General features: G+C 55.2%; 3 protein-coding genes across 3 annotated transcripts in view; 2 read left to right on the top strand and 1 right to left on the bottom strand.

Annotated features, from left to right (window-relative positions):
• The window catches only part of LOC309329095 (coronin-7-like), a 100,462-nt gene extending 98,168 nt beyond the window's left edge, over positions 1-2,294 (top strand). Inside the window, 3 exon segments of the mRNA XM_081839624.1 lie at positions 125-216; positions 1,024-1,110; positions 1,643-2,294. Coding sequence (XP_081695750.1) covers positions 125-216; positions 1,024-1,110; positions 1,643-1,648 — 185 coding nt within the window. The 3' untranslated portion in view covers positions 1,649-2,294.
• A 3,117-nt stretch (positions 2,295-5,411) lies between these two features.
• On the top strand, positions 5,412-10,179 carry PAM16 (presequence translocase associated motor 16). Its single transcript, XM_081840095.1, has 5 exons — positions 5,412-5,702; positions 6,474-6,558; positions 7,524-7,660; positions 9,287-9,352; positions 10,023-10,179. Exons 1-5 carry the CDS (start codon positions 5,427-5,429, stop codon positions 10,113-10,115), a joined length of 657 nt encoding a protein of 218 aa, XP_081696221.1. The 5' UTR covers positions 5,412-5,426; the 3' UTR covers positions 10,116-10,179.
• A 1,390-nt stretch (positions 10,180-11,569) lies between these two features.
• The window catches only part of GLIS2 (GLIS family zinc finger 2), a 37,382-nt gene continuing 26,895 nt past the window's right edge, over positions 11,570-22,056 (bottom strand). Inside the window, exons 2-7 of the mRNA XM_081839855.1 lie at positions 18,928-19,171; positions 18,623-18,804; positions 16,830-17,006; positions 16,596-16,729; positions 15,673-15,791; positions 11,570-14,634 (exon numbers count right to left, since the gene is read on the bottom strand). Of these exons, the coding sequence (XP_081695981.1) occupies positions 13,865-14,634; positions 15,673-15,791; positions 16,596-16,729; positions 16,830-17,006; positions 18,623-18,804; positions 18,928-19,096 (1,551 nt within the window). The 5' untranslated portion in view covers positions 19,097-19,171 and the 3' untranslated portion in view covers positions 11,570-13,864. The remainder of the gene's footprint in view (positions 14,635-15,672; positions 15,792-16,595; positions 16,730-16,829; positions 17,007-18,622; positions 18,805-18,927; positions 19,172-22,056) is intronic.

Genomic DNA, 22,056 nt, shown 5'->3' on the forward strand with positions numbered 1-22,056 from the left:
CAGGGAAAGGCCTTTCCTGTGTTGGAGAGAGCCCAGGTGGGTTTGCAGCTGAGGAAAGGGCCCCCTGGCGATCTGCCTCTGGGCCCCTTCAGCCGCTGACCTGCCATGCCACCTCCTTCCGCAGTGAGCGAAGCCCCGAAGGAGGCTCCTAGCCGGAAATACGTGCCGTCCTCCGTCTACCTGGAGGAGAAGTCGGACGAGCAGAAGAAGGAGGAGGTGAGGACCCTGCGGGGCTGGCAGCTAAGGAGGGGAGGGGGCTGGCAAGCTCTCCCTGATGCCCACGGCCTTGTCACTGGGGGGTGGGTGAGGCAAATGCAACCTGGGGAGGCACCTCAGACTCAGCAGCAGCAGCATCTCCCATCCAAAAGACCACAGAGCGGGTGAGAGGCAGTGTGGCATAGTGGTTAGTGTCCGGCTAGGAGAGAAGCTTGCGAGGTGACCTCTCAGCCGAGCCTTCCTCACAGGGTTGTTGGGCGGATCAGAGGGATAGAAGGAGACCCACGGCCGCCCTCTTGAGCTCCTCAGGGAGAAAAAGGAGGGATAGAAATACAGTGGTGCCCCGCAAGACGAATGCCTCGCAAGACGGAAAACCCGCTAGACGAAAGGGTTTTCCGTTTTGGAGGCGCTTCGCTAAACGAATTTCTCTATGGGGTTGCTTCGCAAGACGAAAAAATCTTGCGAGTTCCCGCGGGGTTTTTTCCGCTTTTTTCGCCCTGTTCCTAAGCTGCTAAGCCGCTTAACAGCTGATCCGCTGATAAGCCGCTTCTCAGCTGATCGCTAAAAGCCGCTAGACCGCTAATAGCGCTAATCCGCTAAGCTGTCAATAGGCTTGCTTCGCAAGACGAAAAAACCGCTAGACGAAGAGAATCGCGGAACGGATTAATTTCGTCTTGCGAGGCACCACTGTACACCCCACAGAGAAGTGTTGAGGGGGCACCATGAGGAGGGGGAAGGTCTTGGGGGTGGCAGACGCATCAGCCCTTTCTCGTGCCCACATCCTGGCAATGGTTGGCTCCCCTGCAGCTCCTGAATGCCATGGTGGCCAAGCTGGGCAACCGAGACGACCCCCTGCCTCAGGACGCCTTCGAAGGAGTGGATGAAGAGGAGTGGGTAAGAGCTGGGCAGGAGCCCCCCAGAAGCGCCATGCCCGGGGGAAGAGAGCCGTGCCCGTCCGCCTGTGCCCATCCGGGTGCCTTGGGTGTGATTCTGCCCCCAGCTCTGCGCTGTAACCCTCCAGGGGGCTCTGCTGGTGGGAGTTGTGGCCCAAAAGGCACCCGCTAGGAGTGCTGTGGGGGAGGGGGGCACTCTGATCTGATCTTCCGCTGCTTTGCCCATGTTCCCCCTCCATAGCTGTCAACTTTTCCCTTTTCTTGTGAGGAATCCTATTCGGTATAAGGGAATTTCCTTTAAAAAAGGGAAACGTTGACAGCTATGCCCCCTCCCCATCCCAGGGCTAGGCCGGGGGGCTGGTGGTCTCTGGGGTATATCCCGTGTCCCTTCCCCTCCCAAGTTGGCAAAGGTGGCCTTGTGGGCAAGGGTGCCCTTCCCAGCACTCCCAGTGCAAGAGACACCCCAGAGCAGTGGCCAGTCTGGCTTCTCCCATCCATCCATCCCTCCTCTCTCTCCCTCTTCTACTCCGTAGGACTAACGGCGGACGCTTCAGCCAGGGACCGCATGCAGTGGCCTTACTGCCCGGATGACCCCCTGCAGCCACCCTCTCCTCCATGGACTGGAGGGTGCCCAGACCTCAGGGCCCCCCCTGGGAGGAGCAGGCTGACTTCCAGGCTCCTCTTCCCCCACTCTGCGCCAACACTGCCACCCTGGGTTGGGCTGCCGCCTGCCCACACCTCATCGAAGATGCCAAGGAGATCCTGCCCGCCGAATCATCCTTCCTTCCCCTGGACCCTCCTTCGTCTGGGCTGCTGCCCCGCTTCCCGCCCCCCAGGCAGAAGTTTGCCTCGGCTTCCATGTTGACAGTCCGACCGGCACTTCTGGCTGCTGAGCCCAGGTCGACTTTTGGACCTGCCGTGTGCCTGCCAGGCCCCCAGCCCCTCTGGAGGACCCATCCACGAGGGACGTGTGGCTTTGGGGGTCTCCAAACTTGTTTGGGAGCGGAGGAAGGCTGTTTGGGGGGGCGCCTTCTGCTCCCTGCAGCTCTAGAGTTGCCTTTACGAGGGCGTGCATGTCTTTCCGTCCCAACTGCACCCCGAATTGTCTCGCCAGGCTTTTCCTCGGAGCAAAGCTCGCCTTCTGTGTCTGCCCTGCCAGTGTAACTTGAAAGAATGTCGATTTCAGCTCTTTTGCCTCTTGTGTCTGTTATTCAAAACACCAGCCTTCTCCCCAAAGCGACTCTTCTCCCCCCCTAGAGGGATGGAGAGCACCCGGCCCAGCCTGGTAGACCTTTCTGTGCCCCAGAACGGGTGCTGGTGTCACACAGGCCCCTGGAGGCCCCCTGCGGCCCCCACATGCCTTACGGACCCTGGTTCTGCCTTGCAGACTTTTGGGCCGGTGGGCTGTGGCTTCTGTGCCTGGGAAAAGGGGCGCCACTCTCCCAAGGGAAAACTTCTCACTTCCTCCTCCATGACAGCAAATGCCTGCCTTCCTTAGTTCCTGTGCGCTGCTGCCCTTGGGCCTGATCCAGCAGGGCTTTGCTTATGATCCAAGTCCAGAAGCAGCTGGGTCAGGGTCAAGAAAGAAGTTGGGCTTGGGAATCCTGGGTTTTTCCGGTGACAAATCCTGGGCTCGTCCACCCAGGAGATTTCTGTGGGTTTGAAGCCCCTTGTGCCTCAATACCTTTTGGGGTTGCCCCATGATCATCTCCTCCAACAACTGGCAGCTGCTCTTGGCCCCCATTAAATTCAGATTTATCCCAATCCAGGAATAATCAGACAAGAGATTTAAATCCACTATAAATGTGCATGTAAGAGGACTTCGCACATTGTGAGCATGGGTTTTTTTCCACCTGGGGACTGTCCTCATCTGTCTGTACTTTCTATACTTTCATTTTGCTGCTGTCCTTCCAAAACATGGGTAGGCAAACTAAGGCCCGGGGGCCGGATCTGGCCCAATCGCCTTCTCAATCCAGCCTGCAGATGGTCCGAGAATCAGCGTGTTTTTACATTAGTAGAATGTGTCCTTTTATTTAAAATGCATCTCTGGGTTATTTGTGGGGCATAGGAATTCGTTCATATTTTTTTTCAAAATATAGTCTGGTCCCCCACAAGGTCTGAGGGACAGTGGACTGGCCCCCTGCTGAAAAAGTTTGCTGACCCCTGTTCCAAAGGGTGCAGCGTTTGCATCAAAACAGCTCTTTTTCTGCTTTTGCTTTAGTACAAAGCAGCCGTATTAAACATAAAATTTGCCCTTGTGGTTAGAGGAGTCAGGAAAGGAAAAACCATAATAAAAGAAAAGGTTTTCCCACAACAAAGCAGAGCCCCCTTTGTTCTCCCTTTCGGAAGTGGACAGGGCAGCTCCCCCCTATATTCCACCCCAAAGCCTTTTACTTTAGCTGTGTCCTCGCTTGACCTTGTGGGTATGTGCTCCTTTGGGGGGGGGGGCGTTGCTGGTGGGTCCAGCTGCAACACACACATTTCCAACCGGCTCTTTTGCACAGATCCCAAAACCGTGAAACACGGTTGAGACTGGTTGCACTGTTCCACGTATGTTTTCTTAAAGGTAAGCAAATACCTGCAAAGGCCCCAGGTGTCCAGAACTTGGGGAGGGTGGGAAAGCGCCATTCAAGAGGAGGGGATGACCGCCCAAAAGGCACCAGTGCAACCCAGCCAGCACCACCCACGGAGGAGAGAAAAAGGTCCCAGGAAGGACTGGCTGGCCGCAGTGGGAAACTGGGCGCTGGACAGCTGGACGGGGTGCCTGCTCTGCTCTGGCCGCAGCCAGGCCCCTCGGAGACTCGGACGTTGTTCCCTGAAGAAAATGCCACCTTTTGCTGTGCCTGCTAGTCCAGTGCCACTGGCAGAGTTGCCACCTTAATATTATCATTATTATTATTTCTTCTTTTTTCATTATACATTTTTATTGTTTTTTTTACATATCATTTTCAACATAACTTCTTATCTTATACAATGTTTTAGACTTCCGTCAACAACCTCTGATGATTTTCCGTTCTTTATCACTTATTCTACATTTCTTAATTTCTCTATTACTCTTAGTTATCATTAACTAATAATTCTCCTCATAGTCTTTCTTGCAATATTTCAGATAGTCCTCCTTACAAAACTTCTTGCATTCCTACTAGCATAATCTGTTCATTACAATTACTTTTTAAACAGTTCGTATATTTACTCCAGTCTTCTAAGAATCTTTGGTCCTGCAGGTTTCGAATCCTTTCTGTTAATTTTATCTAATTCTGCATAGTCCATTAATTTCATCCTCCATTCTTCTTTCGTCGGTAATTCTTCTTGCTTCCATTTTTGTGCCAATAATATTCTTGCTGCCATCACTGCATATAAAAACAACTTACAGTCCTGTCTATTAATATCATCTCCTATAGTGCCAAGTAAAAATGCTTCTGGTTTCATAATAAATGTATATTTCAGCATCTTTTTCATCTCATTATATATCATTTCCCAGAACTTCCCCGCTGCCTGCACTGCCGGGGGCTGGACTAGATGGCCTCTGGGTGCACCTCCCAAGTCCGCACTTCCAGGGCTCCAGCTCCTCATACGGTGTGGGGGTGAATCATAGAATCCTAGAGTTGGAAGAGACCACAAGGGCCATGGAGTCCAACCCCCTGCCAAGCAGGAAACACCATCAGAGCACTCCTGACATATGGTTGTCAAGCCTCTGCTTAAAGACCTCCAAAGAAGGAGACTCCACCACACTCCTGGGCAGCAAATTCCACTGTCAAACAGCTCTTACTGTCAGGAAGTTCTTCCTAATGTTTAGGTGGAATCTTCTTTCTTGTAGTTTGGAACCATTGCTCCGTGTCCGCTTCTCTGGAGCAGCAGAAAACAACCTTTCTCCCTCCTCTATGTGACATCCTTTTATATATTTGAACATGGCTATCATATCACCCCTTAACCTCCTCTTCTCCAGGCTAAACATGCCCAGCTCCCTTAGCCGTTCTTCATAAGGCATCGTTTCCAGGCCTTTGACCATTTTGGTTGCCCTCCTCTGGACACGTTCCAGTTTGTCAGTGTCCTTCTTGAACTGTGGTGCCCAGAACTGGACACAGTACTCCAGGTGAGGTCTGACCAGAGCAGAATACAGTGGCACTATTACTTCCCTTGATCTAGATGCTATACTCCTATTGATGCAGCCCAGAATTGCATTGGCTTTTTTAGCTGCCGCGTCACACTGTTGGCTCATGTCAAGTTTGTGGACTCTCCTTCGCGGGAGGCTTTCAGAAAGAGGCCGCCTGCCAGGGATGCTTTAGCCGCCGTTCCTGCGTCGAGGGGCTGGACTAGATGGCCTCTGGGTGGCCCCTTCCTTCCCACTCGGCAGGGATCCCGGCATGGCGCGCGCCTCCCGGCCGCCAGGGGCCGCCCTCGACCCCGGGGCGGCGCTCTAGGCCCCAAGGCCGCTACGGGGTCCGCTTCCGGTCGCGAAGGCGGAAGAGGCTTCTCCATCCGGCCCGGCTCGTCTCTATGGTGCCCTCCTTCCCCGGAGCCGCCGGATCATCTCGCCCTTGGGCCGCCCGAGGAGGGAGGAGGGAAGGAAGGAGGGAGGGAGGGAGAGGCATGGTGAGTCGGGGGGGGGGCGGAGGGGGGAGGGGGTCCGGGAGCCCCTCGCCCGCCCCCCCTCGGGAAAGGGACCCAGGCGTCCGAGCAGGGCGCCCCCCCCCGCTCAGCCCCACACGGAGGGGACCCTCGTGGCCTCCCCAGATCCCTCCCTCGGAGCCCCAGGAAGGGACCCAGGCGTCCGAGGCTCCCTTTTGCTTCTGTTAATTCCCTTTGCTTCCCGCAGCCCAGAGAGAGACGTGGGGCGGAAATGTGGCAGGGGGCTGGACTAGATGACCCCCGGGGTCCCTTCCTGAGGTTGTGTGATGTGGGTGCAGCGTGAGCCCATCTGCCTCCTTCGCCCTGTCAGTCCCCCCTTCCTTCCTCGCCTCCCTGGCAAGGGCTGAGCCCAAGTCTCCAGCATCCGGGGCCTCCTCCTCCCCCCCCCGCCCCGTGCCTAGGGCCTCTTCCTCTGGAGCCCACCCCCACCCTAAGGACCCCCCCCCAAAGAGAGAGAGAGCTTCAGGTCCCAATTAAGCGCCCCCCCTTCCCGCGGCTTACTGGCATCCCCATTCAGGGTTGGGGTGGGCCTTGCACTGCCCCCCAAACGAAGACCCAGCAGAGAGGCTTTGGGGGGAGGGGCTCAGTGGCCGTTGCCACCCGAGCACCGAAGGGGGCTAGTTCCCAAGGGCAGGAGCAACCTGCTCAAGTGGGCAGCACAGCAACAGAGTGTGAGGGGGGGGGGTGGCAACTGCCTGGCGAATGCCCTGACCCTGGTGACCTTTCCCTTGGCAGGCCAAGTACCTGGCGCAGATCGTCCTCGTGGGGGTGCAGGTGGTGGGCAGAGCCTTTGCCCGGGCGCTGCGGCAGGAGTTTGCAGGTGAGTGTGTTAATGGAGAAATCGGAGGGCTCCCTTGGACAAAAAACCAAGGACGCCAGCCAGGAAGACCAGATCAAAACAGCAGCCAGGAGCCTTGGTCTTCATTGAAGACTGTTGTGACAGGACTCTCACCTGCCACCAGGTGGAACAAGATGGAAGCCCCCAACAAAAGAGCCCCCAAACTTTTATTAGCTGCTCATCCCCATGTTACAGCCCCCCCAACTACATCACTCATACATCACGGTTACATCATGAAAGGGGAGGTCTGGTGGCAGGAATCTGAGCATCCTGGACCCTGCCCCATGGTTCCCCTTGCCCTCCACCAAACACCCATCAAGTGGAACAAAAGAGATCTTTGCATTTCCCTGTTTCCCAGCCAAGTTCATCCCACCCTTTTGTCTTCATCTGGGTTTGTTCTTTCTGGAATGGCTACCTGTCTGGCACTCAGGTATCAGGATGCCAGGGATTATCACTCAGGCAGAGGGGCTGCTGAGGAGCTGAGCTCACATGTCTATATGAATTTCGGAAGTTTTCCCAGTGAGCCAGTACATAGATACATTGATCAGTAAATTCTTACATTTGGTATTGTACAGCAGAGGCCCTTTGAATAGATAGGAAGAAACTGTGATGAAGTGTTTTGTGGGGACAAATTACAAAAGTATTGTGCTGATTTTGGTTGTGGGCTGCATGTGCATGATATCTGCTGGAGGGGTGACCCCCCCAACCTATACATAAATTCCTGCAACAAGTGCCATGTGGGTTGTCCCTTCTCCTCTGCCATGCTTCGGGGGGGGGGGGAGACGCTGTGGGCTGCCTCTTTTTCTCCCAGGGCCTTCCCGCGCTTCGTTGACCTGTTGCAATGTGGCCCGTGGCTTTCTCGGGGGTGGGGTGGGGCAGGTACCTGTCACTGATGTCTCCAGAGTGGGGGAACCGAGAGGCGTAACCGAGGCCCTCTTTCCAAGCAGCCAGCCAAGCAGCGGCAGACGCGCGAGGGCGCTCAGGGCCTCAGTCGGAAGCAGCCTCCAGCATCTCTGGCCTCAGCCTGCAGGAGGCCCAGCAGATCCTCAACGTCTGCAAGCTCAACCCAGAGGACATTCAGAAGGTAAATACCAACTTTTCAGGCTTGCTGGGGAGAGTACAAGGCTCATTCCTGGGTGATTGAGACCCACAATTCTGTTTCAGAGCTTTTGTATAGGGATACAGGAAACTGTTCTACTGCAATGTGCTCTATGTAGGGCTGCCTTTGAAGGTAACCCGGGAACTACAATTAATCCACAATGTGGCAGCTAGACTGGTGACTGGGAGTGGCCACCAGGACCATATAACACCGGTCCTGAAAGACCTACATTGGCTCCCAGGAGGTTTCCGAGCACAATTCAAAGTGTTGGTGCTGACCTTGAAAGCCCTAAATGGCCTCAGCCCAGTATACTTGAAGGAGCGTCTCCATCCCCATCGTTCTGCCCGGACACTGAGGTCCAGCTCTGAGGGCCTTCTGGCCGTTCCCTCCCTGTGAGAAGCCAAGCTACAGGGAACCGGGCAGAGGGCCTTCTTGGTGGTGGCGCCCGCCCTGTGGAACACCCTCTTGTCAGATGTCAAGGAAGTAAACAACTATCTGACTTTCAGAAGACATCTGATGGCAGTCCTGTTTAGGGAAGTTTTTGATGTTTGATTGCTTTATTATTAATAATAATATTCTGTTCGGAGCCGCCCTGAGTGCCTGGGGAAACCCATCCAGATGGGCAGGGTATTAATAATAATAATAAAAATAAATAAATAAATAAATAAATTTTATACCCCGCCCTCCCCAGCTAAGACTGGGCTCAGGTTGGCTAATTATTATTATTATTAATAATAATAATAATAATAATAATACCAAGTCAGATCATTGGTCCACCGAACTCAGAGTCGGTAGAGCATGAGACTGATTTTAATCTCAGGGTTATGGTGGGCATTCATGTTCCTTTGGGTTCCCCGGGAAGCAGTATTTCTCATTGGGCTAGAACTTAGTGGCTGATCCCAAAGCTGAGTCTCTTCACAACTGAGCCATGCGGCCTTCCTGCAGATGTTGCTTGTTTATTCCTTGGATTTATATCCCAGCATTTTTATTCCAAGGAGCTGGAGGGTCCTGCATGGTTCTCTCCCCCCCCATTTAATCCTCGCTTTAGCCCTGTGAGGTGGGTTGGGCTGAGAGGCAGTAGCTTGGCCCAAGGTCACCCAGGGGGCTTCCGTGGCCCAAACGGGGATTTGAACCCTGGTCTCCCAGGTCCCTGCCTGACACTCTTAAGTCCTCCTCCACTCCTGGCCAGGATGGCTGCAACTGATGAGAGCCGTAGTCCAGCAACATTAAGAAGAGCTGTGGATCAGTAGAACTCCCTGCCACAAGTCCCTCCCATGGCTTAGGTAGCTTCAAAAGGTATTAATTAAAACTCACAGAGGAGGAAATGGCCACCTGTGTTTATTAGCCATGACAGTTAAATGGTACCTCCACCTGCAGAGACCGGGGGTGGAGTGCATGGCGGGGGCAGGGGGCCTTGTTTGTGGGCTCCCCAGAGGCCTCTGGCCAACCAGCGAGGGGAGCAGAACGCTGGCCCTTTCCTTCCGATCCAGCCGGGCTGCTCTCCTACTTCCCTTGGTCCACTGTTTTTCCCGGAGCGTGGCAGGGACGGGGCAATTAATCGTGCCGCTGGGCAGTTTGCTCATGCGGGTATTGTTTGCTTTTCCTTGGCAGAACTACGAGCATTTATTCAAGGTGAATGACAAATCCGTGGGGGGTTCTTTCTACCTGCAGTCCAAGGTGAGTTGGGGAGGTGGAACTGTGCTTCCGCCCCCTCCCCCTAGGAAGCCACGGGAAACTGCTTGTTCCCCTCACACTTAGACGTTTGTATTTTTTAAATAGATCATATCCATATATTTCTATTAACGTTTATTGTTTTTAATGATTGTGATTTCCCCCTATGTTTTTAGCTGTTCTTGTTTTATCTGTAAGCTGCCATGAGTCCCTGTCAGGGATTATTATCATCTATAATAATACAATAAAATTGTGCTTTCAGGGCTGGCAGTCCCTTAGGTGGAAGGGATGCAATTAAGAGGCTTTCCTCCCTTTCTTGTAGCTTATTGGCAAGCTGAGCATCCTTTTCAGAGATCCAAACTTACCTAAATTAAATTAAAATGCAATGTGTCCCAAGTGTCAACCTGAATGACCTCTGCCCTGTGCCCACTTCCTTCTAGCCAAGCTCCCTCATTTCCTTGGGGTCCCCAGTGATCAAAGAGGCCCCAAAGCCAGGATTTCCTCCTCCACCCCCTGCCCCCCCCTTTCCTTGCTTGCTCCTGAGCTGTTTTCTAAGCCCTCTGGCGGATGCCCTTGGCACAGCCTATGCCCTCGCCCGCTGTGTGTGTTGGCCTCCTGCCGTCTTTTTGGAGCAGCAGCAGTAGCAGCTACTGAGTGCCAAGTCTGTGCCCTGCAGGTGGTGAGAGCCAAGGAGCGCCTGGACGAAGAGCTGCGGATCCAGTCGCAGCAACAGCGAGAACAAGACGCAGAGCGCAAGCCAGACACGTAGCAGAGCCCATTCCCACCGGCCTCCCCCTCTAAAGTATAGCTAGCCAATAAATTGCCCTTGTGTAGCTTGCTGCTCTTGGCCTCGCAGTCTGTTGCCAGGGGGTGACGGGGGGGCGGGGAGTGCAGAATGCAGCACCAGGATGGGACCCAGGGCAGGGACTGGAGCCTCCCTCCTCCCAGGAGTGTCTTCTCTGGCCAAGCTAGAAACCTGCAATCTGCTTCCCAAAGCCTTCACAGAGGCCTTTGCCCAAACAGCTTGTTGCTCTGTGAGGCGCAGCCCAGCCTGTGGACTGAGTGCAGTCGTCACCCTGCTGCTAAGTCAGGGGCCCCCAAACTAAAGCCCGAGGGACTCTCTTATCCGGCCCACGGCAACCCCCACCGCCTGCTCTTACCGGCACTTCACTGCGCGGCTGCCCACTTCCGGGTCAGAGGAGCACTGGAAATAGCTGGTGCACATGCGCGTTATTTCCAGTGCACATCCAGGTTGGAGGAGGCCCGTGCACATGCACACACGCTATTTCCAGTGCTCCTCCGACCCGGAAGTGCACTGGAAATAGCATATGGGCACGCGCTCCCTCGCCCTTCGGCCCGCTGCTCAATCGGCGCTGAAGACACCGGCCCAAGGCGCGGTAAGTTTGCTGACCCTTGTACTAAGTTCTGCACTCGCGGCTTGCTGAACAGCCTGTGGGAGCCTGAAGGCAATTCCTAGCCAGCTCATCCCAACGCCCCCCCCCCTTCGCTCCTGCAAGTCCTCGCAGGCAGAAGGCCCCAGGCTCCGCCCCTGGCCTAACCAGGCAGAACTGGGCAAGGGCCTCCTCCTGAAACCTTGGGCAGCTAGGGTTGACTGTGGAAGAGGAGCTCCAGTCCCAATCACACCTGGCCGCTAAGGGTGCTGCCTGGAACAGGTGGGGGGTGGGAGTCCGGGAGCTTTTGCGGGGGAAGCACAGGTTCCTTGTCCCTGATGCAGACAGTTCCCAGCTAGATGTGGCCGGGGCCTGGCTTCTGTGTCAGGAAGCAGCTTCCCATGCGCTTCTGGCCTTCCCTGAGGTCGGCAGAGGCAGGACGCAGGAAGCCATGCGCTGCTCCAGGAGGCAGGATCTGCTGTACCTTCAGTGCCAGAGTTTTGGTTTGGGTGAGCATGCAGAGCCCAGCTGTGTGTGTGTGTGTGTGTGTGTGTGTGTGTGTTGGTGTGCATGAAGTGTGCGTTTAATGTTGGAGCGTGTTTGTGAGACTCTGTGTGCAGACCAGGGTTTCCCAAACGTGGGTCTCTGGCTGCTTTTGGACCACAGTTCCCATCATTCCTGACCACTTGTGCTGCTAGCCACAGATGATGGGAATTGTAGTCCCACAACTGCCGGAGAACCACGTTTGGTGGGTGTACAGATGTATATTTTGGTGTGGTTCCCGTCCTCCTGCCCCGCCCTCCCCAGGAGACAGACAGCAGGCAGCAGCGGGCAAAGTGTCAAGATCCACTTTTATTATTTCCGTCATAGTAGCCATCCTCTTGTCGCAGAGGCCTGGGTCGTAGCTTATCTCTTCCTGTCGTCAACTAACGCTAACAGTGATGGAGGCAAGAGGGGCGGGGGAAATCCAACAGAAACTACAATCGAAAGGCACTTAGAAACGGCTTAAAATACTGGCGGCCTGGAGTGAGCAACAACAGACGACGGGGAAGGAAACGGACACGTTCACCGGCTCGCAGGCCTGGTCAGTCAGCAAGGCGTGCTGGGTCAGGATCAGGCCCCGGGGCGCATGGGGCTCTGTGCATGTCCGGCCCTGGGCTCAGCCTTCTTCCACTGCGTGGCTGGGAGGCCAGCTCCCCTCGGCTGAGCGGCAGTGCGTGGTCCCAGGTGCCCCGGGCAGCGCTAGGGGGGCCTGGTGCAGGGCCTCCCCCCTGCCAGCACCTGCAGGGGGGGTGCGTCAGAAGAAGGGGCAGCAGCAGGCCCAGGGAGCCTGCCTGTGTGGAAGCCCAGAGCAGGGGTCCCGCTGAAACAGCGGCGTGGAGAGAGGTATGTGGGGACCCCCTTGTACGGGGAGACTGGAGCGAAAAGCAGAGGGACCCCTCCAAATTGGGGAGGGCAGTCGAGGTGAAGCAGGCTCCTTCAGCAAAGAAACGGGTGCTTGGGGGGAGAAGCAGGGGGCCTTCCTGCTGCTGCTGGGACGGGCGGCAAGGGTCCCCCCCATCAGAAACCAAGATGCACAAACGAGAATAAGTGTGGCTTTCACAGCTGCCCCAGTCGGGGCTGGAGCAGCGCCCCATTTGCAGTGGGTCCCTCCAGCCTCTACAGAAGACCCCCTTCTGGCCCCGTGAGTCAGGCCCCTGCCCCAGCCTCAGCCAATGGGTGTGACTGGCGGCCCTCAGGTCTTGCTCCTATTGGCTCTTTTGCCAATAGGACGGGTTTGTGCTGCTAATATTGGCCCCATCCCACTGCCAGACCCAACTGGGGACTGCTTGGCCTCCTGCCCCCCCCCCAAAGCAGGTATATTGTCTGAGCAATCCTTACAACAGCCCTGTTGGGTGGGAGAGTTTGACGACAGACCCATTTCTGCAGGTGGAGACAGAGGCATTAAAGGACTGGGCAGACTTTGCTGGAGGTGAGATGCAGTCTCCATCTCTCCTGGCCTCTGCTCCTCTCCCCTGCATTGGTGCCTGGACGTGGGGGTCCTGTTCCTCAGATCCTGGGGCCTTCCCAACCCCTCCTGTCTCCAAGGGAGGGAGGGGGCTCCAGAGGGCTTTTCCTGGAAGAAGCACAGACCAGCCAACCTCCCTGCTCCTTCTGGGCCCCATCTATCGACACGGATCTTGGCCAGAGGAAACTGATGGGAGAGGTGTCCTTGCCTGCTGGGGGGGCTCCTGGGTGGGAGAAGAACCAAGGAAGGCTTGTCAACTGCTGTCCCCACGCAAAGCCATCTCAGGCCGGGAGATTTGCAGGTCAGCTTTGAAACATCCGGAACGGCTAATAGGGGGAAGTGAATATTTCAGTTCCTCCACGTCATTTGGGGGGGGGGGAGGCAGAAGAAGGGCTGGTGAGCAGCACAGCCGTTGGGTGTGCCTTGTCAGTTGGGGGGCTGAGCCAGGAAAAGGCCTGGCTGCTTTTGTTCAGTAAGAGAGAGGGAGGCAGCTCAACCCTGGAGGGGGGGGGACGGGATGGGCAGCACCTCTAATCTCAGCTGAGGGGGGCTCTCCTTCCCTGAACAGCAGCCAAGCGCTGGAAGCGGAAGACCCCCGAGCCAACAGGCACAGAGGGGAGGCCAATAGACCGGGGGTGCGGAGGGGGTGGCAGCAGAGAAGCCGGCATGTTGGGGGCGCTAAGAGGCACTCTGACGTGAGATGGAGAGAGAAAGAGCCACCGCCCTCCTTTTCTGTATGCAGAGAGGGCAAAGGCCCTGGACCCTCTGCAGGGACCCCAAAGGGTCCTCTAGACCAACCCCGCGATGCCTGTGTGGAGGTAGCTGGAGGGCAGAAGGGGGAGTCACGGCTGCTGCTCAGGGAAATGCTGCTTATTGCTTTGTTCAGGAGAGCCAGGCTCCTCCGTCGTGGGTGGCCAGGAAGCCAAGGGGATTGACCAGCCCCAGCAGCCATAGCGGGGCGGGGGTGGGAGATGGGGTGGGTGGGGGGAAGAGCGGGGGGCACCTTTCGGCGCAGGCCAGAAGCTCTTCCAGGGCTGCCTGGGGTCCTCCGCTGGCCACGGCCGGTCCCAGATTCCCCCCACCCCGTCCCCCATCCATGGTGTGGGTCGCCACCCCCCTTCAGTTCACCACGGCCTGCTTCAGCAACACGGAGCCTGTGGGGATGACCACCCAACCGGGCGGCAGGCCGTCCGAGCTGCCCGCCGAGTTCATGCCGGTGGAGAGGTCTAGGGCGCCCCCCGCAGGCAGCAGCGAGAGGCCCTCTGCACCCCCCCGGCCCCGCTCAGTCCTCCCGCTGGCTTCCTTGCAGCTCTGCGGCGGCCCCTGCCCGCCCCCACCGCCTTTGCCAGACCGCGCCGCGCTCCTCTCGGGCAGGGCCTTGGCGGAGGCGGCCCCTGCCAGCAAGGAGACGACGGGCAGCCCCAGGCTGCTGGCAGCGAAGGGCGAGGCGAGGAGGGGGTTCTTGGCCAGGTTGAGGGGCGCCAGGACGGGGCTGTGGAGGCCAGCCAGCCCCCCGCAGGCCAGGGCGCTGAGGTCCAGTGGGGCGGGGGCCAGCGGGAGGGGCAGGCCGTGGCTGCCGAAGAGAGCGGCGGGGTTGGGGATGATGATCTGCGCCCCGTTGAGGTAAGGCACGTCCGCGGGGGCCGCCAGGGAGGGCTTGGGGGCCGGCTGCAGCTGCAGCAGCTCCTGCTGCTCGTGCGAGATGAAGTGGCCGTGCGCCTTGATGTGCTTGCGCAGGGAGCTGGGGTCCGTGTAGCGCTTGTGGCAGCCGGGCATCTTGCAGTAGTAGGGCTTGTCCACGTAGTGTGTGCGGGTGTGCTTGAAGCGGTCGCTCGAGTTGGAGTAGCGCTTGCTGCAGCCTTCGTAGGGGCAGATGTAGGGCTTCTCGCCTGCGGGGGGAGGAAGGGACACACGGAATAGTGAGGGAAAGGCTTCCTTGAAACCAGCAATCGAAATTTGCACCTGCTATCGGCCTCTTGAGAACAACTGAAGGTGCCAGGATGGAGCCTGGCGAGGGCATCGTTTTGTGCCCCCTTCATCCTTCAATAGATCGCAAAGCGCTGGCCCAGAAGGCACTCTAAACTAGAGCTTTCCAAACTGTGTGTCGTGACATGTTAGTGTGTTGGTTGCAGTGTTTAGGTGTGTCACACTAACGCTCCTCACACTCCTCCCAGGGCTGGAAAGGGGTTTAACCTCCAAACATAATCCGTTCTAGAAGCCCGTTCAACTTCCGAGACGCAACTTATTGTACTCATCTATTTGGGTTCCAAAAAAAGCATTTACTTCCAGGTTTTCGGCGTTTGGGAGCCGAAACATTCCAAAGTGGAGCTGTTCGAGAACCAAGGTTTGACTGTAAAACTGAATTGCTGTGTCGCAAAATGATGCATGTCTACAAAGCGTGTCACCAACATGAAAAGTCTGGAAAGCTCTGCTCCAAACTGTGGCACACTTCAAACTACAGATGGCAGACTCTAGTTGACAGCCACCAGCATCTCAGATTCTCCCAAGGAAAGAGGGCAGCGAGACTTGGAAGTCAGAGGTTTAGGAACGTAATTCTGCATTGCAGGAGGTTGGGCTAGACGGGGGTCCCGCCCCCTGCCTCACTTCTAGGATTCTATAGGAACATGAGAGTAGGGCTTTTCTCCCAGTGGCCACCCAGGTGCCTGTGGGAAGCCAGCAATCAGGATTGGAGCATGAGAGCAACTCTCCCCTTCTGTGGTTTCCAGCAACTGATATTCAGAAGCATAGTTGCTGCAGCTAATAGTCTTCCATAGCCCTCTCCTCCTCCGTGAACTTTCCCAATCTTCCTGGAAAGCTTTGTCGTCCGTCTGTCCCCTGCAAGGCAGCTGCTCTTCTCAGAAGGGACACCTGGACTCTGCCCGAGGGGCTTGCAAAAGTGCGCCCACCTCCCTGGCCTCAAGACTCACCTGTGTGGGAGCGGTTGTGGATCTTCAGGTTTTCCAGCCGAGAGAAGCTCTTGTTGCAGGTGGGGCAGCGGTGGGGCTTTTCATTGGTGTGCGTGCGGATGTGAATCAGCATCTTGTACCTGGGGAGGCAAGGAAGGAGCCCGTCAAGATGTGGGGAGGAGGAGGAGAGCAGAGACTTCTTCCCAGAGTGCTTTCAACAGGGGCAAAGAATCTGCGGCTGCCATGGTCACCCCGACTGTTGGTGCTGCTGACTGCTGGGGCGAGTCCAGAGCCAAACAAAGCAGGGAGGTGCCCCAGGCTCCCCACCCTCTGCTTGGCCACTCCTGAGGCTCTGTCTCCCTCCCCACAGCCAGGGGGCTGCCAGGGGGGAAGAGAGAGACAGCGTCCTCTAAGCAGGAGGCCCCAAACCAAGGCGGCTTCCTCCATTCTTCGGAAAGTTCCCAAAGGCTGTCCTGGAGGGAAGGGGCACCGCTGGCAGCAGCCTGGCCCTGGGGATCCACCATCCAAGAACCACGGGGTTAATGAAGGGCTTTCCACCCCCAGCCCCATGCCAACCAAAATGGGCAGCCTGACTTGAAAATTCTCCCAAAGTCTTAAAGGGGAGCCTTGTGCTCTGCGCAAGCCAAGCGAATTTGGGGAGCTCAAACACGAGGGATTTTGTTGCCCCCCCCTCTTCTGAGCCACGGGTAGCCAATGTGGTGCCCATCGGAGGTGCTGTCAGCCTGCAGCTCGCACCCGTGGCCAGCAATGCCAGAAGCTGCCTGGATGTCTGCTCAGCACAGCTCTACAGGAGATGCTGCTCTCCGTCTCGCTCCTCCGCCTGCTGCGCATGGTCCCTGGGAAGGAAGCCTGCAGGCCCCTTGAGGGAGGATCAGGGCTCTCTCCCATTCCCCAGATGCCTAGGCAGTGAGCAGTTTGCTTACCTGGCATTGAAGCCCCTTCCGTGGCGAGCACAGCCTTCCCAGTGGCAGCAGTAGCCGGCGTCCTTCTCCGGCTTCACGTGGAAGTCGTTGACGTGGTCCACGAGGTCTTGCAGCAGGTCAAAGGGCTGGTTGCACTGGAGAAGGAAGAAGCAGAGGAGGGGTGGGCTTCAGCCTCCACAGAGACCAGCAGGGCCCTGGAGGGAGAGGCGCCCCCACCCCAAAGGCATGGCTCACCTTTGACCACCGGCACACCAGCTGCTTTTGCAGGGGCATCTCTGGGGAGAGGCGCTTCTCTTTGGGGGCCCCCAGGAAGGCTGAGGCAGGCAGGTGCAAGGCACCCCCCGAGTTGAGGGGCAGGAAGAACTGGAAGGAGCTGTGGAGGCCATCGATGTAGCGCAGGGACTGGAGGTCCTGGGGGGACGAGAGGGGGGGGCGGTTGGAAAGGAACAGAATGGTCCCCTGCATTTTTCTGGCAATGCAGAGGGCTTGATGGTCTGGCTCACAAAGCCTGGGAATGCTGGGATGGCAGTCAATGGATTGAGGAGGAATCTTGACAAGACAGAAGTACTGTTTGGGGGACGGGGTGGGCAGGTATGGAAGACTCCCTGGTCCTGAATTGGATAACTGTGCCTCTGAAGGACCAGGGGTGCAGCCTGGGAGTCATTTTGGACTCACAGCTGTCCATGGATGTGCAGGTCAATTATGTGTCCAGGGCAGCTGTCTACCAGCTCCATTTGGTACGCAGGATGAGACCCTACCTGGCCACAGACTGTCTCACCAGAGTGGTGCATGCTCTAGTTATCTCCCGCTTGGACTACTGCCATGCACTCTGCATGGAGATACCTTTGAAGGTGACCCGGAAACTACAACTAATCCAGAATGCAGCAGTTAGACTGGTGACTGGGAGAGGCTGCCAAGACCATAGAACACTGGTCCTTCAAAGACCTACATTGGCTCCTAGTACGTTTCTGAGCACAATTCAAAGTATTGGTGCTGACCTTTAAAGCCCTAAATGGCCTCGGTCCAGTATACCTGAAGGAGCATCTCCACCTCCATCGTTCTGCCCGGACACTGGGGTCCAGCTCTGAGTGCCTTCTGGCGGTTCCCTCCCTGCGAGAAGTGAGGTTACAGGGAACCAGGCAGAGGGCCTTCTCGGTGGTGGCGACTGCCCTCCCATCAGATGTCAAGGAAATAAACAACTATCTGAATTTTAGAAGACTTCTGAAGGCAGCCCTGTTTAGGGCAGTTTTTAATGTTTGATGTTTTACTGTGCTTGATGTTTTAATTGGTTGGAAGCTGCCCAGAGTGGCTGGGGAAACCCAGTCAGATGGGTGGCTTATAAATATTTAAATATAACAACAATTACTTTACGTGACAGGTTGCAGGTTCCTATTTTGGCGAGGAATGGCAAAGGTGGGCAAGGCAGGAGGCCCCCCTTCCCATCTATCCCCCCATCTGCCACTTGAGAGGATGCCCACCCACCCCTGCAGGAGACCCATAAAACTGCAGAGCTGGACGGGACCCCATGGGTCATCTAGCCCAACCCCTGCCCTCCCAGCTCAGCCAGAGTCTGGCTTCCTCTCAGTGGGCTGGAGTTCCGCATGGTCTGGTCCTTGAGAGTTGCCTTGTCTCCCATTCAGCTGCCTCACTGGGTTGCTGCCAGGGAAGGTGCCAGAGCATTTTTGCCACTCGGCTGCCATCCACGTAGTAATAATAATAAATAATAATAATAATAATAATAATAATAATAATAATAATTTTATTTATACCCCGCCCTCCCCAGCCTAGACCAGGCTCAGGGCAGCTAACACCCAATATAAAAACAGATTGATTGACATACAACTTAAAAACAAGATTAAAATACAACATTAATGGAAACTCAAATCAAAAACTTTTTTGGAGATGAAAACGTCAAGTCTTCACCAAGGCTAACTATCCAGAATGGTCCTACATGGGCCAGAATAGGGGACACATCCCTAGTGCAGGACCCTGGGACACATCAACCTCCTCTGCCCCCAGCAACTCACCCGCAGGGCGGAGGAGCTCACCAACTCCCCGCCGCTTTGCCTGTCGGGGGAGAGCGAGGCGCGGCCCCCGCCGGGGGAGTCCAGGCCGGGAGGAGGAGGAGGAGAGAGGCTCAGGTCAATGGTGGGGGTGGAGGAGAAGCGGGTGTCCCTCTTGTCGTGGCATTTGGGGTGCAACTGGAGGCCTGCAAAGGAGGGGGAGAGATGCAATGAAGAAGCTCCTCCCTGCACCCCCCCTGCCCCGCCCCAGTTCCACGACTCCAGCAGAGCCTCCCTTCGCATCTGCCCCCCACCCATTGGCCACTCACTGTCGAGTGGGGAATGAGGCGAGTCGGGGCTGCTGTCCTCCCGGATCCGGAAGTCCTGGCGGAAGGATCGGGGCCTGGAGCCACCCAGGGTCTGGTCGCCCTTGGCTTGTGCCGCCTGGAGCTTGGAGATGCTCAGCTTGAGGTCCAGCGGCTCGTCGAGGGAATGCATGGCGAGTGGCCAGGGAGAAGGCCACTCTTGTCAATTGGGGAGGGGGGAGGAGGATGCTTCGAGGGGCTCCTCAACCTGGTATAGGAGAGAGAGACAGAGAGAGGAAAAGGAGGGGACATTTTACCATATGTTTTGGGATTGTAATGAAATTTTTAAAAATTGGGAAATGATATACAATGAATTGAAGAAAATGTTCCATCTAACATTTGCTAAGAAACCTGAAGCATTTCTGTTAGGGATTGTAGGAAAAGACCTGCCAAGGAAATTGAAAAATACCTTCATGTATGCGACAATGGCAGCGAGAGTCTTAATAGCACAAGGATGGAAGAACAAGGAAACCCCGAATAAAGAACTATGGCAAGAGAAACTGATGGACTATGCAGAACTGGCAAAATCGACACACAAATTACAGGACAAGGATAACTGTGACTTTAAAGATGAATGGGAACCTTTTACAAAGTATTTAAAGAAGCAACAAAGTGAACTGGACTCCTTGGCAGGCTTTGAATAAACACTCACAAACTCTTTATTGATAATAACTAGTCAGATAAATTAAGGATTTATACAATTTTGTCACATGCAGAGACTAGCATCTATAGAGAAACCAGAGATTGGAACTGAGGGAAGTCGGGGGGGGTGTTTTTTTTGGGGGGGGGGACTAAGGATGATATGTTGTAAGCTAATATGTTGTATTTAAATTCCTAATAAAAATATTAAAAGAGAGAGAGAGAGAGAAGCTGGAGCAGCTGCACCACTCTGGATCAGGCCCCAGGCCCCACCCTGCTCCCGCTGGGCATCAGGAAAGGAAATATGCTGATTGGACTCTCAGTGGAGGTTTTTAAAACCCATTATGTGGGAGAAAAGCAATGACAAACCTAGACAGCATCTTAAAAACCAGAGACATCACCTTGCCAACAAAGGTCCGTATAGTTCAAGCTATGGTTTTCCCAGTAGTGTTGTATGGAAGTGAGAGCTGGACCACAAAGAAGGCTGATCGCCGAAGAACTGATGCTTTTGAATTCTGGTGCTGGAGGAGACTCTTGAGAGTCCCATGGACTGCAAGAAGATCAAATGTATCCATTCTGAAGGAAATCAGCCCTGAGTGCTCACTGGAAGGACAGATCCTGAAGCAGAGGCTCCAATCCTTTGGCCACCTCATGAGAAGAGAAGACTCCCTGGAAAAGACCCTGATGTTGGGAAAGATGGAGGGCACAAGGAGAAGGGGACGACAGAGGACGAGAGGCTTGGACAGTGTTCTTGAAGCTACCAGCATGGGTTTGACCAAACTGCGGAAGGCAGTGGAAGACAGAAGTGCCTGGCGTGCTCTGGTCCAGGGGGTCACGAAGAGTCAGACATGACTAAACAACAACAATGTGGGTTTGTAGCTCCCCAGAACTGGCCAGCAGGGGGCAGCAGCTGCTCCAGGAAAGGCTGGCAGAGGGCATTGGTCACAGGGCTCCCCACCACCAACAGCAGCAGAGAACAAAGTCGCTCTGCCCCTCCCCTGAGGCTGGCGGATCAAAGAGTCACAAGGGAGCCTGCCTCCCTTGTCTTGCTCTGGGCCCCAAACTTCGCTTCTTCCTTCCCTCCCACGTCTTAAAAAAATGTCTGCACAAAGACCTTGGCACATGCGGGCACCGGGAGATGTGATGGGTTCATCCTGCTGGTCTGCAGACCTCCTGCCAGCTGCTCACCTGGGCAGGGCAAGGGGGGGGCTTTCGCTCCAGATCCTGCCTGGGACTTTCAGCAGACACAGCTAGAGCCCACCCCCACCCCCATTGGTAACCAGCCACACAAATTGTTTACTGGTGAGGCAAGGCTGGGGGGGGGGAGTCTTTCAGCCTCTCTCGTCCAATTTCCCTGTAACAGTTTATCCACTCACACTTGCCGTCTCTTGCCATTGTTACGGCAAAAATCTGGGTGCGAGGCTGCTCTGCCACCCAGCTCATCGGACTAAGTCCGTGGGTCCCTGCGGAGGAAAATGAGCTCAGCCGGAGACAGGAGCAAACTGCAGAAGATCCAAGTTTATTGCGCAACAGGTTCAAGGCGAGATTGAACAGTGAGAAAGGGGTGACATGAGTTTTTGAAACTCCCTCCATGTCCCAGAATACAGTGCAAAACACGTCATGAATACATCACAGAAAGGTGGGGTTACACAGATCAGCAGTTCAGTAAGGTAGGGGTTGCACAGATTAACATATGGAGGAGGGAGGGGGGAATATGCAGAGCTGGAGATATGCACAGATAAACACTTCCTGGGGATGAAAAGACAATGGTCTCAAATATGCATAGTCTGCCACCTGACATTGTCTGGAGGAAAGGCTGATCAGAACAATTTGAAAGGATTAAGGTCTTGACACTTTGCTTGAGGGATTATGCTGGACAGGGGAGATGTGATGGAGTCCTAGAGTAATTGAGCAAACTGGCACGCTGATTTTCTATGAATTTTATAGATTTTAGTCCCTTTTGACAATTGGAAATAAATTGATATATTGTAGCGAAGAAGAAGGTGAAGAAGACATGCCCCCCCCTTCCGTAACAGTCCCCCATTCGGAGATAGATTTGCATTAAAGTTCTGTAAGAACTTGCAAATCTTTTCTCCGCACCCTAAATCTCGGTGAAGGTAGGGGTGCCGTGTGAGTGGGAATAGGCCCTAATGGAAAAGGAGGTGGGTTGAGCAGGGCAACAAAGGAGGGAGCAACACGGACCAATACAATGTATGTGCATGTTATATAGATATGCACTAAATAATAACTTTGTATCTATCGTACTAGATGTGTGGGTTTGTGCAAACCTGAAGGGGACTTGCAAATCATGCCTCTTAAGGCCATTTGCAAGTATAGTAGTGCAAAAGGACACCTGTTGTATTTTGTTCAATAGTGGTCTATGCTTTACATTTAGCAGGAAGGTCCACTACTGACTGAAAAAAAATGTAGTTTGCTTTGTCCCCCGCCATTTTT

Source organism: Podarcis erhardii (assembly GCF_964252035.2).
Source record: "Podarcis erhardii genome assembly, chromosome: 14".
Classification (NCBI taxonomy): Eukaryota; Metazoa; Chordata; class Lepidosauria; order Squamata; family Lacertidae; genus Podarcis; species Podarcis erhardii.

Bases quoted from the DNA above. Each gene is read 5' to 3' on its own strand.
- PAM16 (XM_081840095.1), top strand. From the start codon at position 5,427: ATGGCCTCTGGGTGGCCCCTTCCTTCCCACTCGGCAGGGATCCCGGCA. The intron at 5,703-6,473 runs GTGAGTCGGGGG...TTCCCTTGGCAG, and splicing joins GGGAGGGAGGGAGAGGCATG to GCCAAGTACCTGGCGCAGAT. The intron at 6,559-7,523 runs GTGAGTGTGTTA...CTTTCCAAGCAG, and splicing joins GCTGCGGCAGGAGTTTGCAG to CCAGCCAAGCAGCGGCAGAC.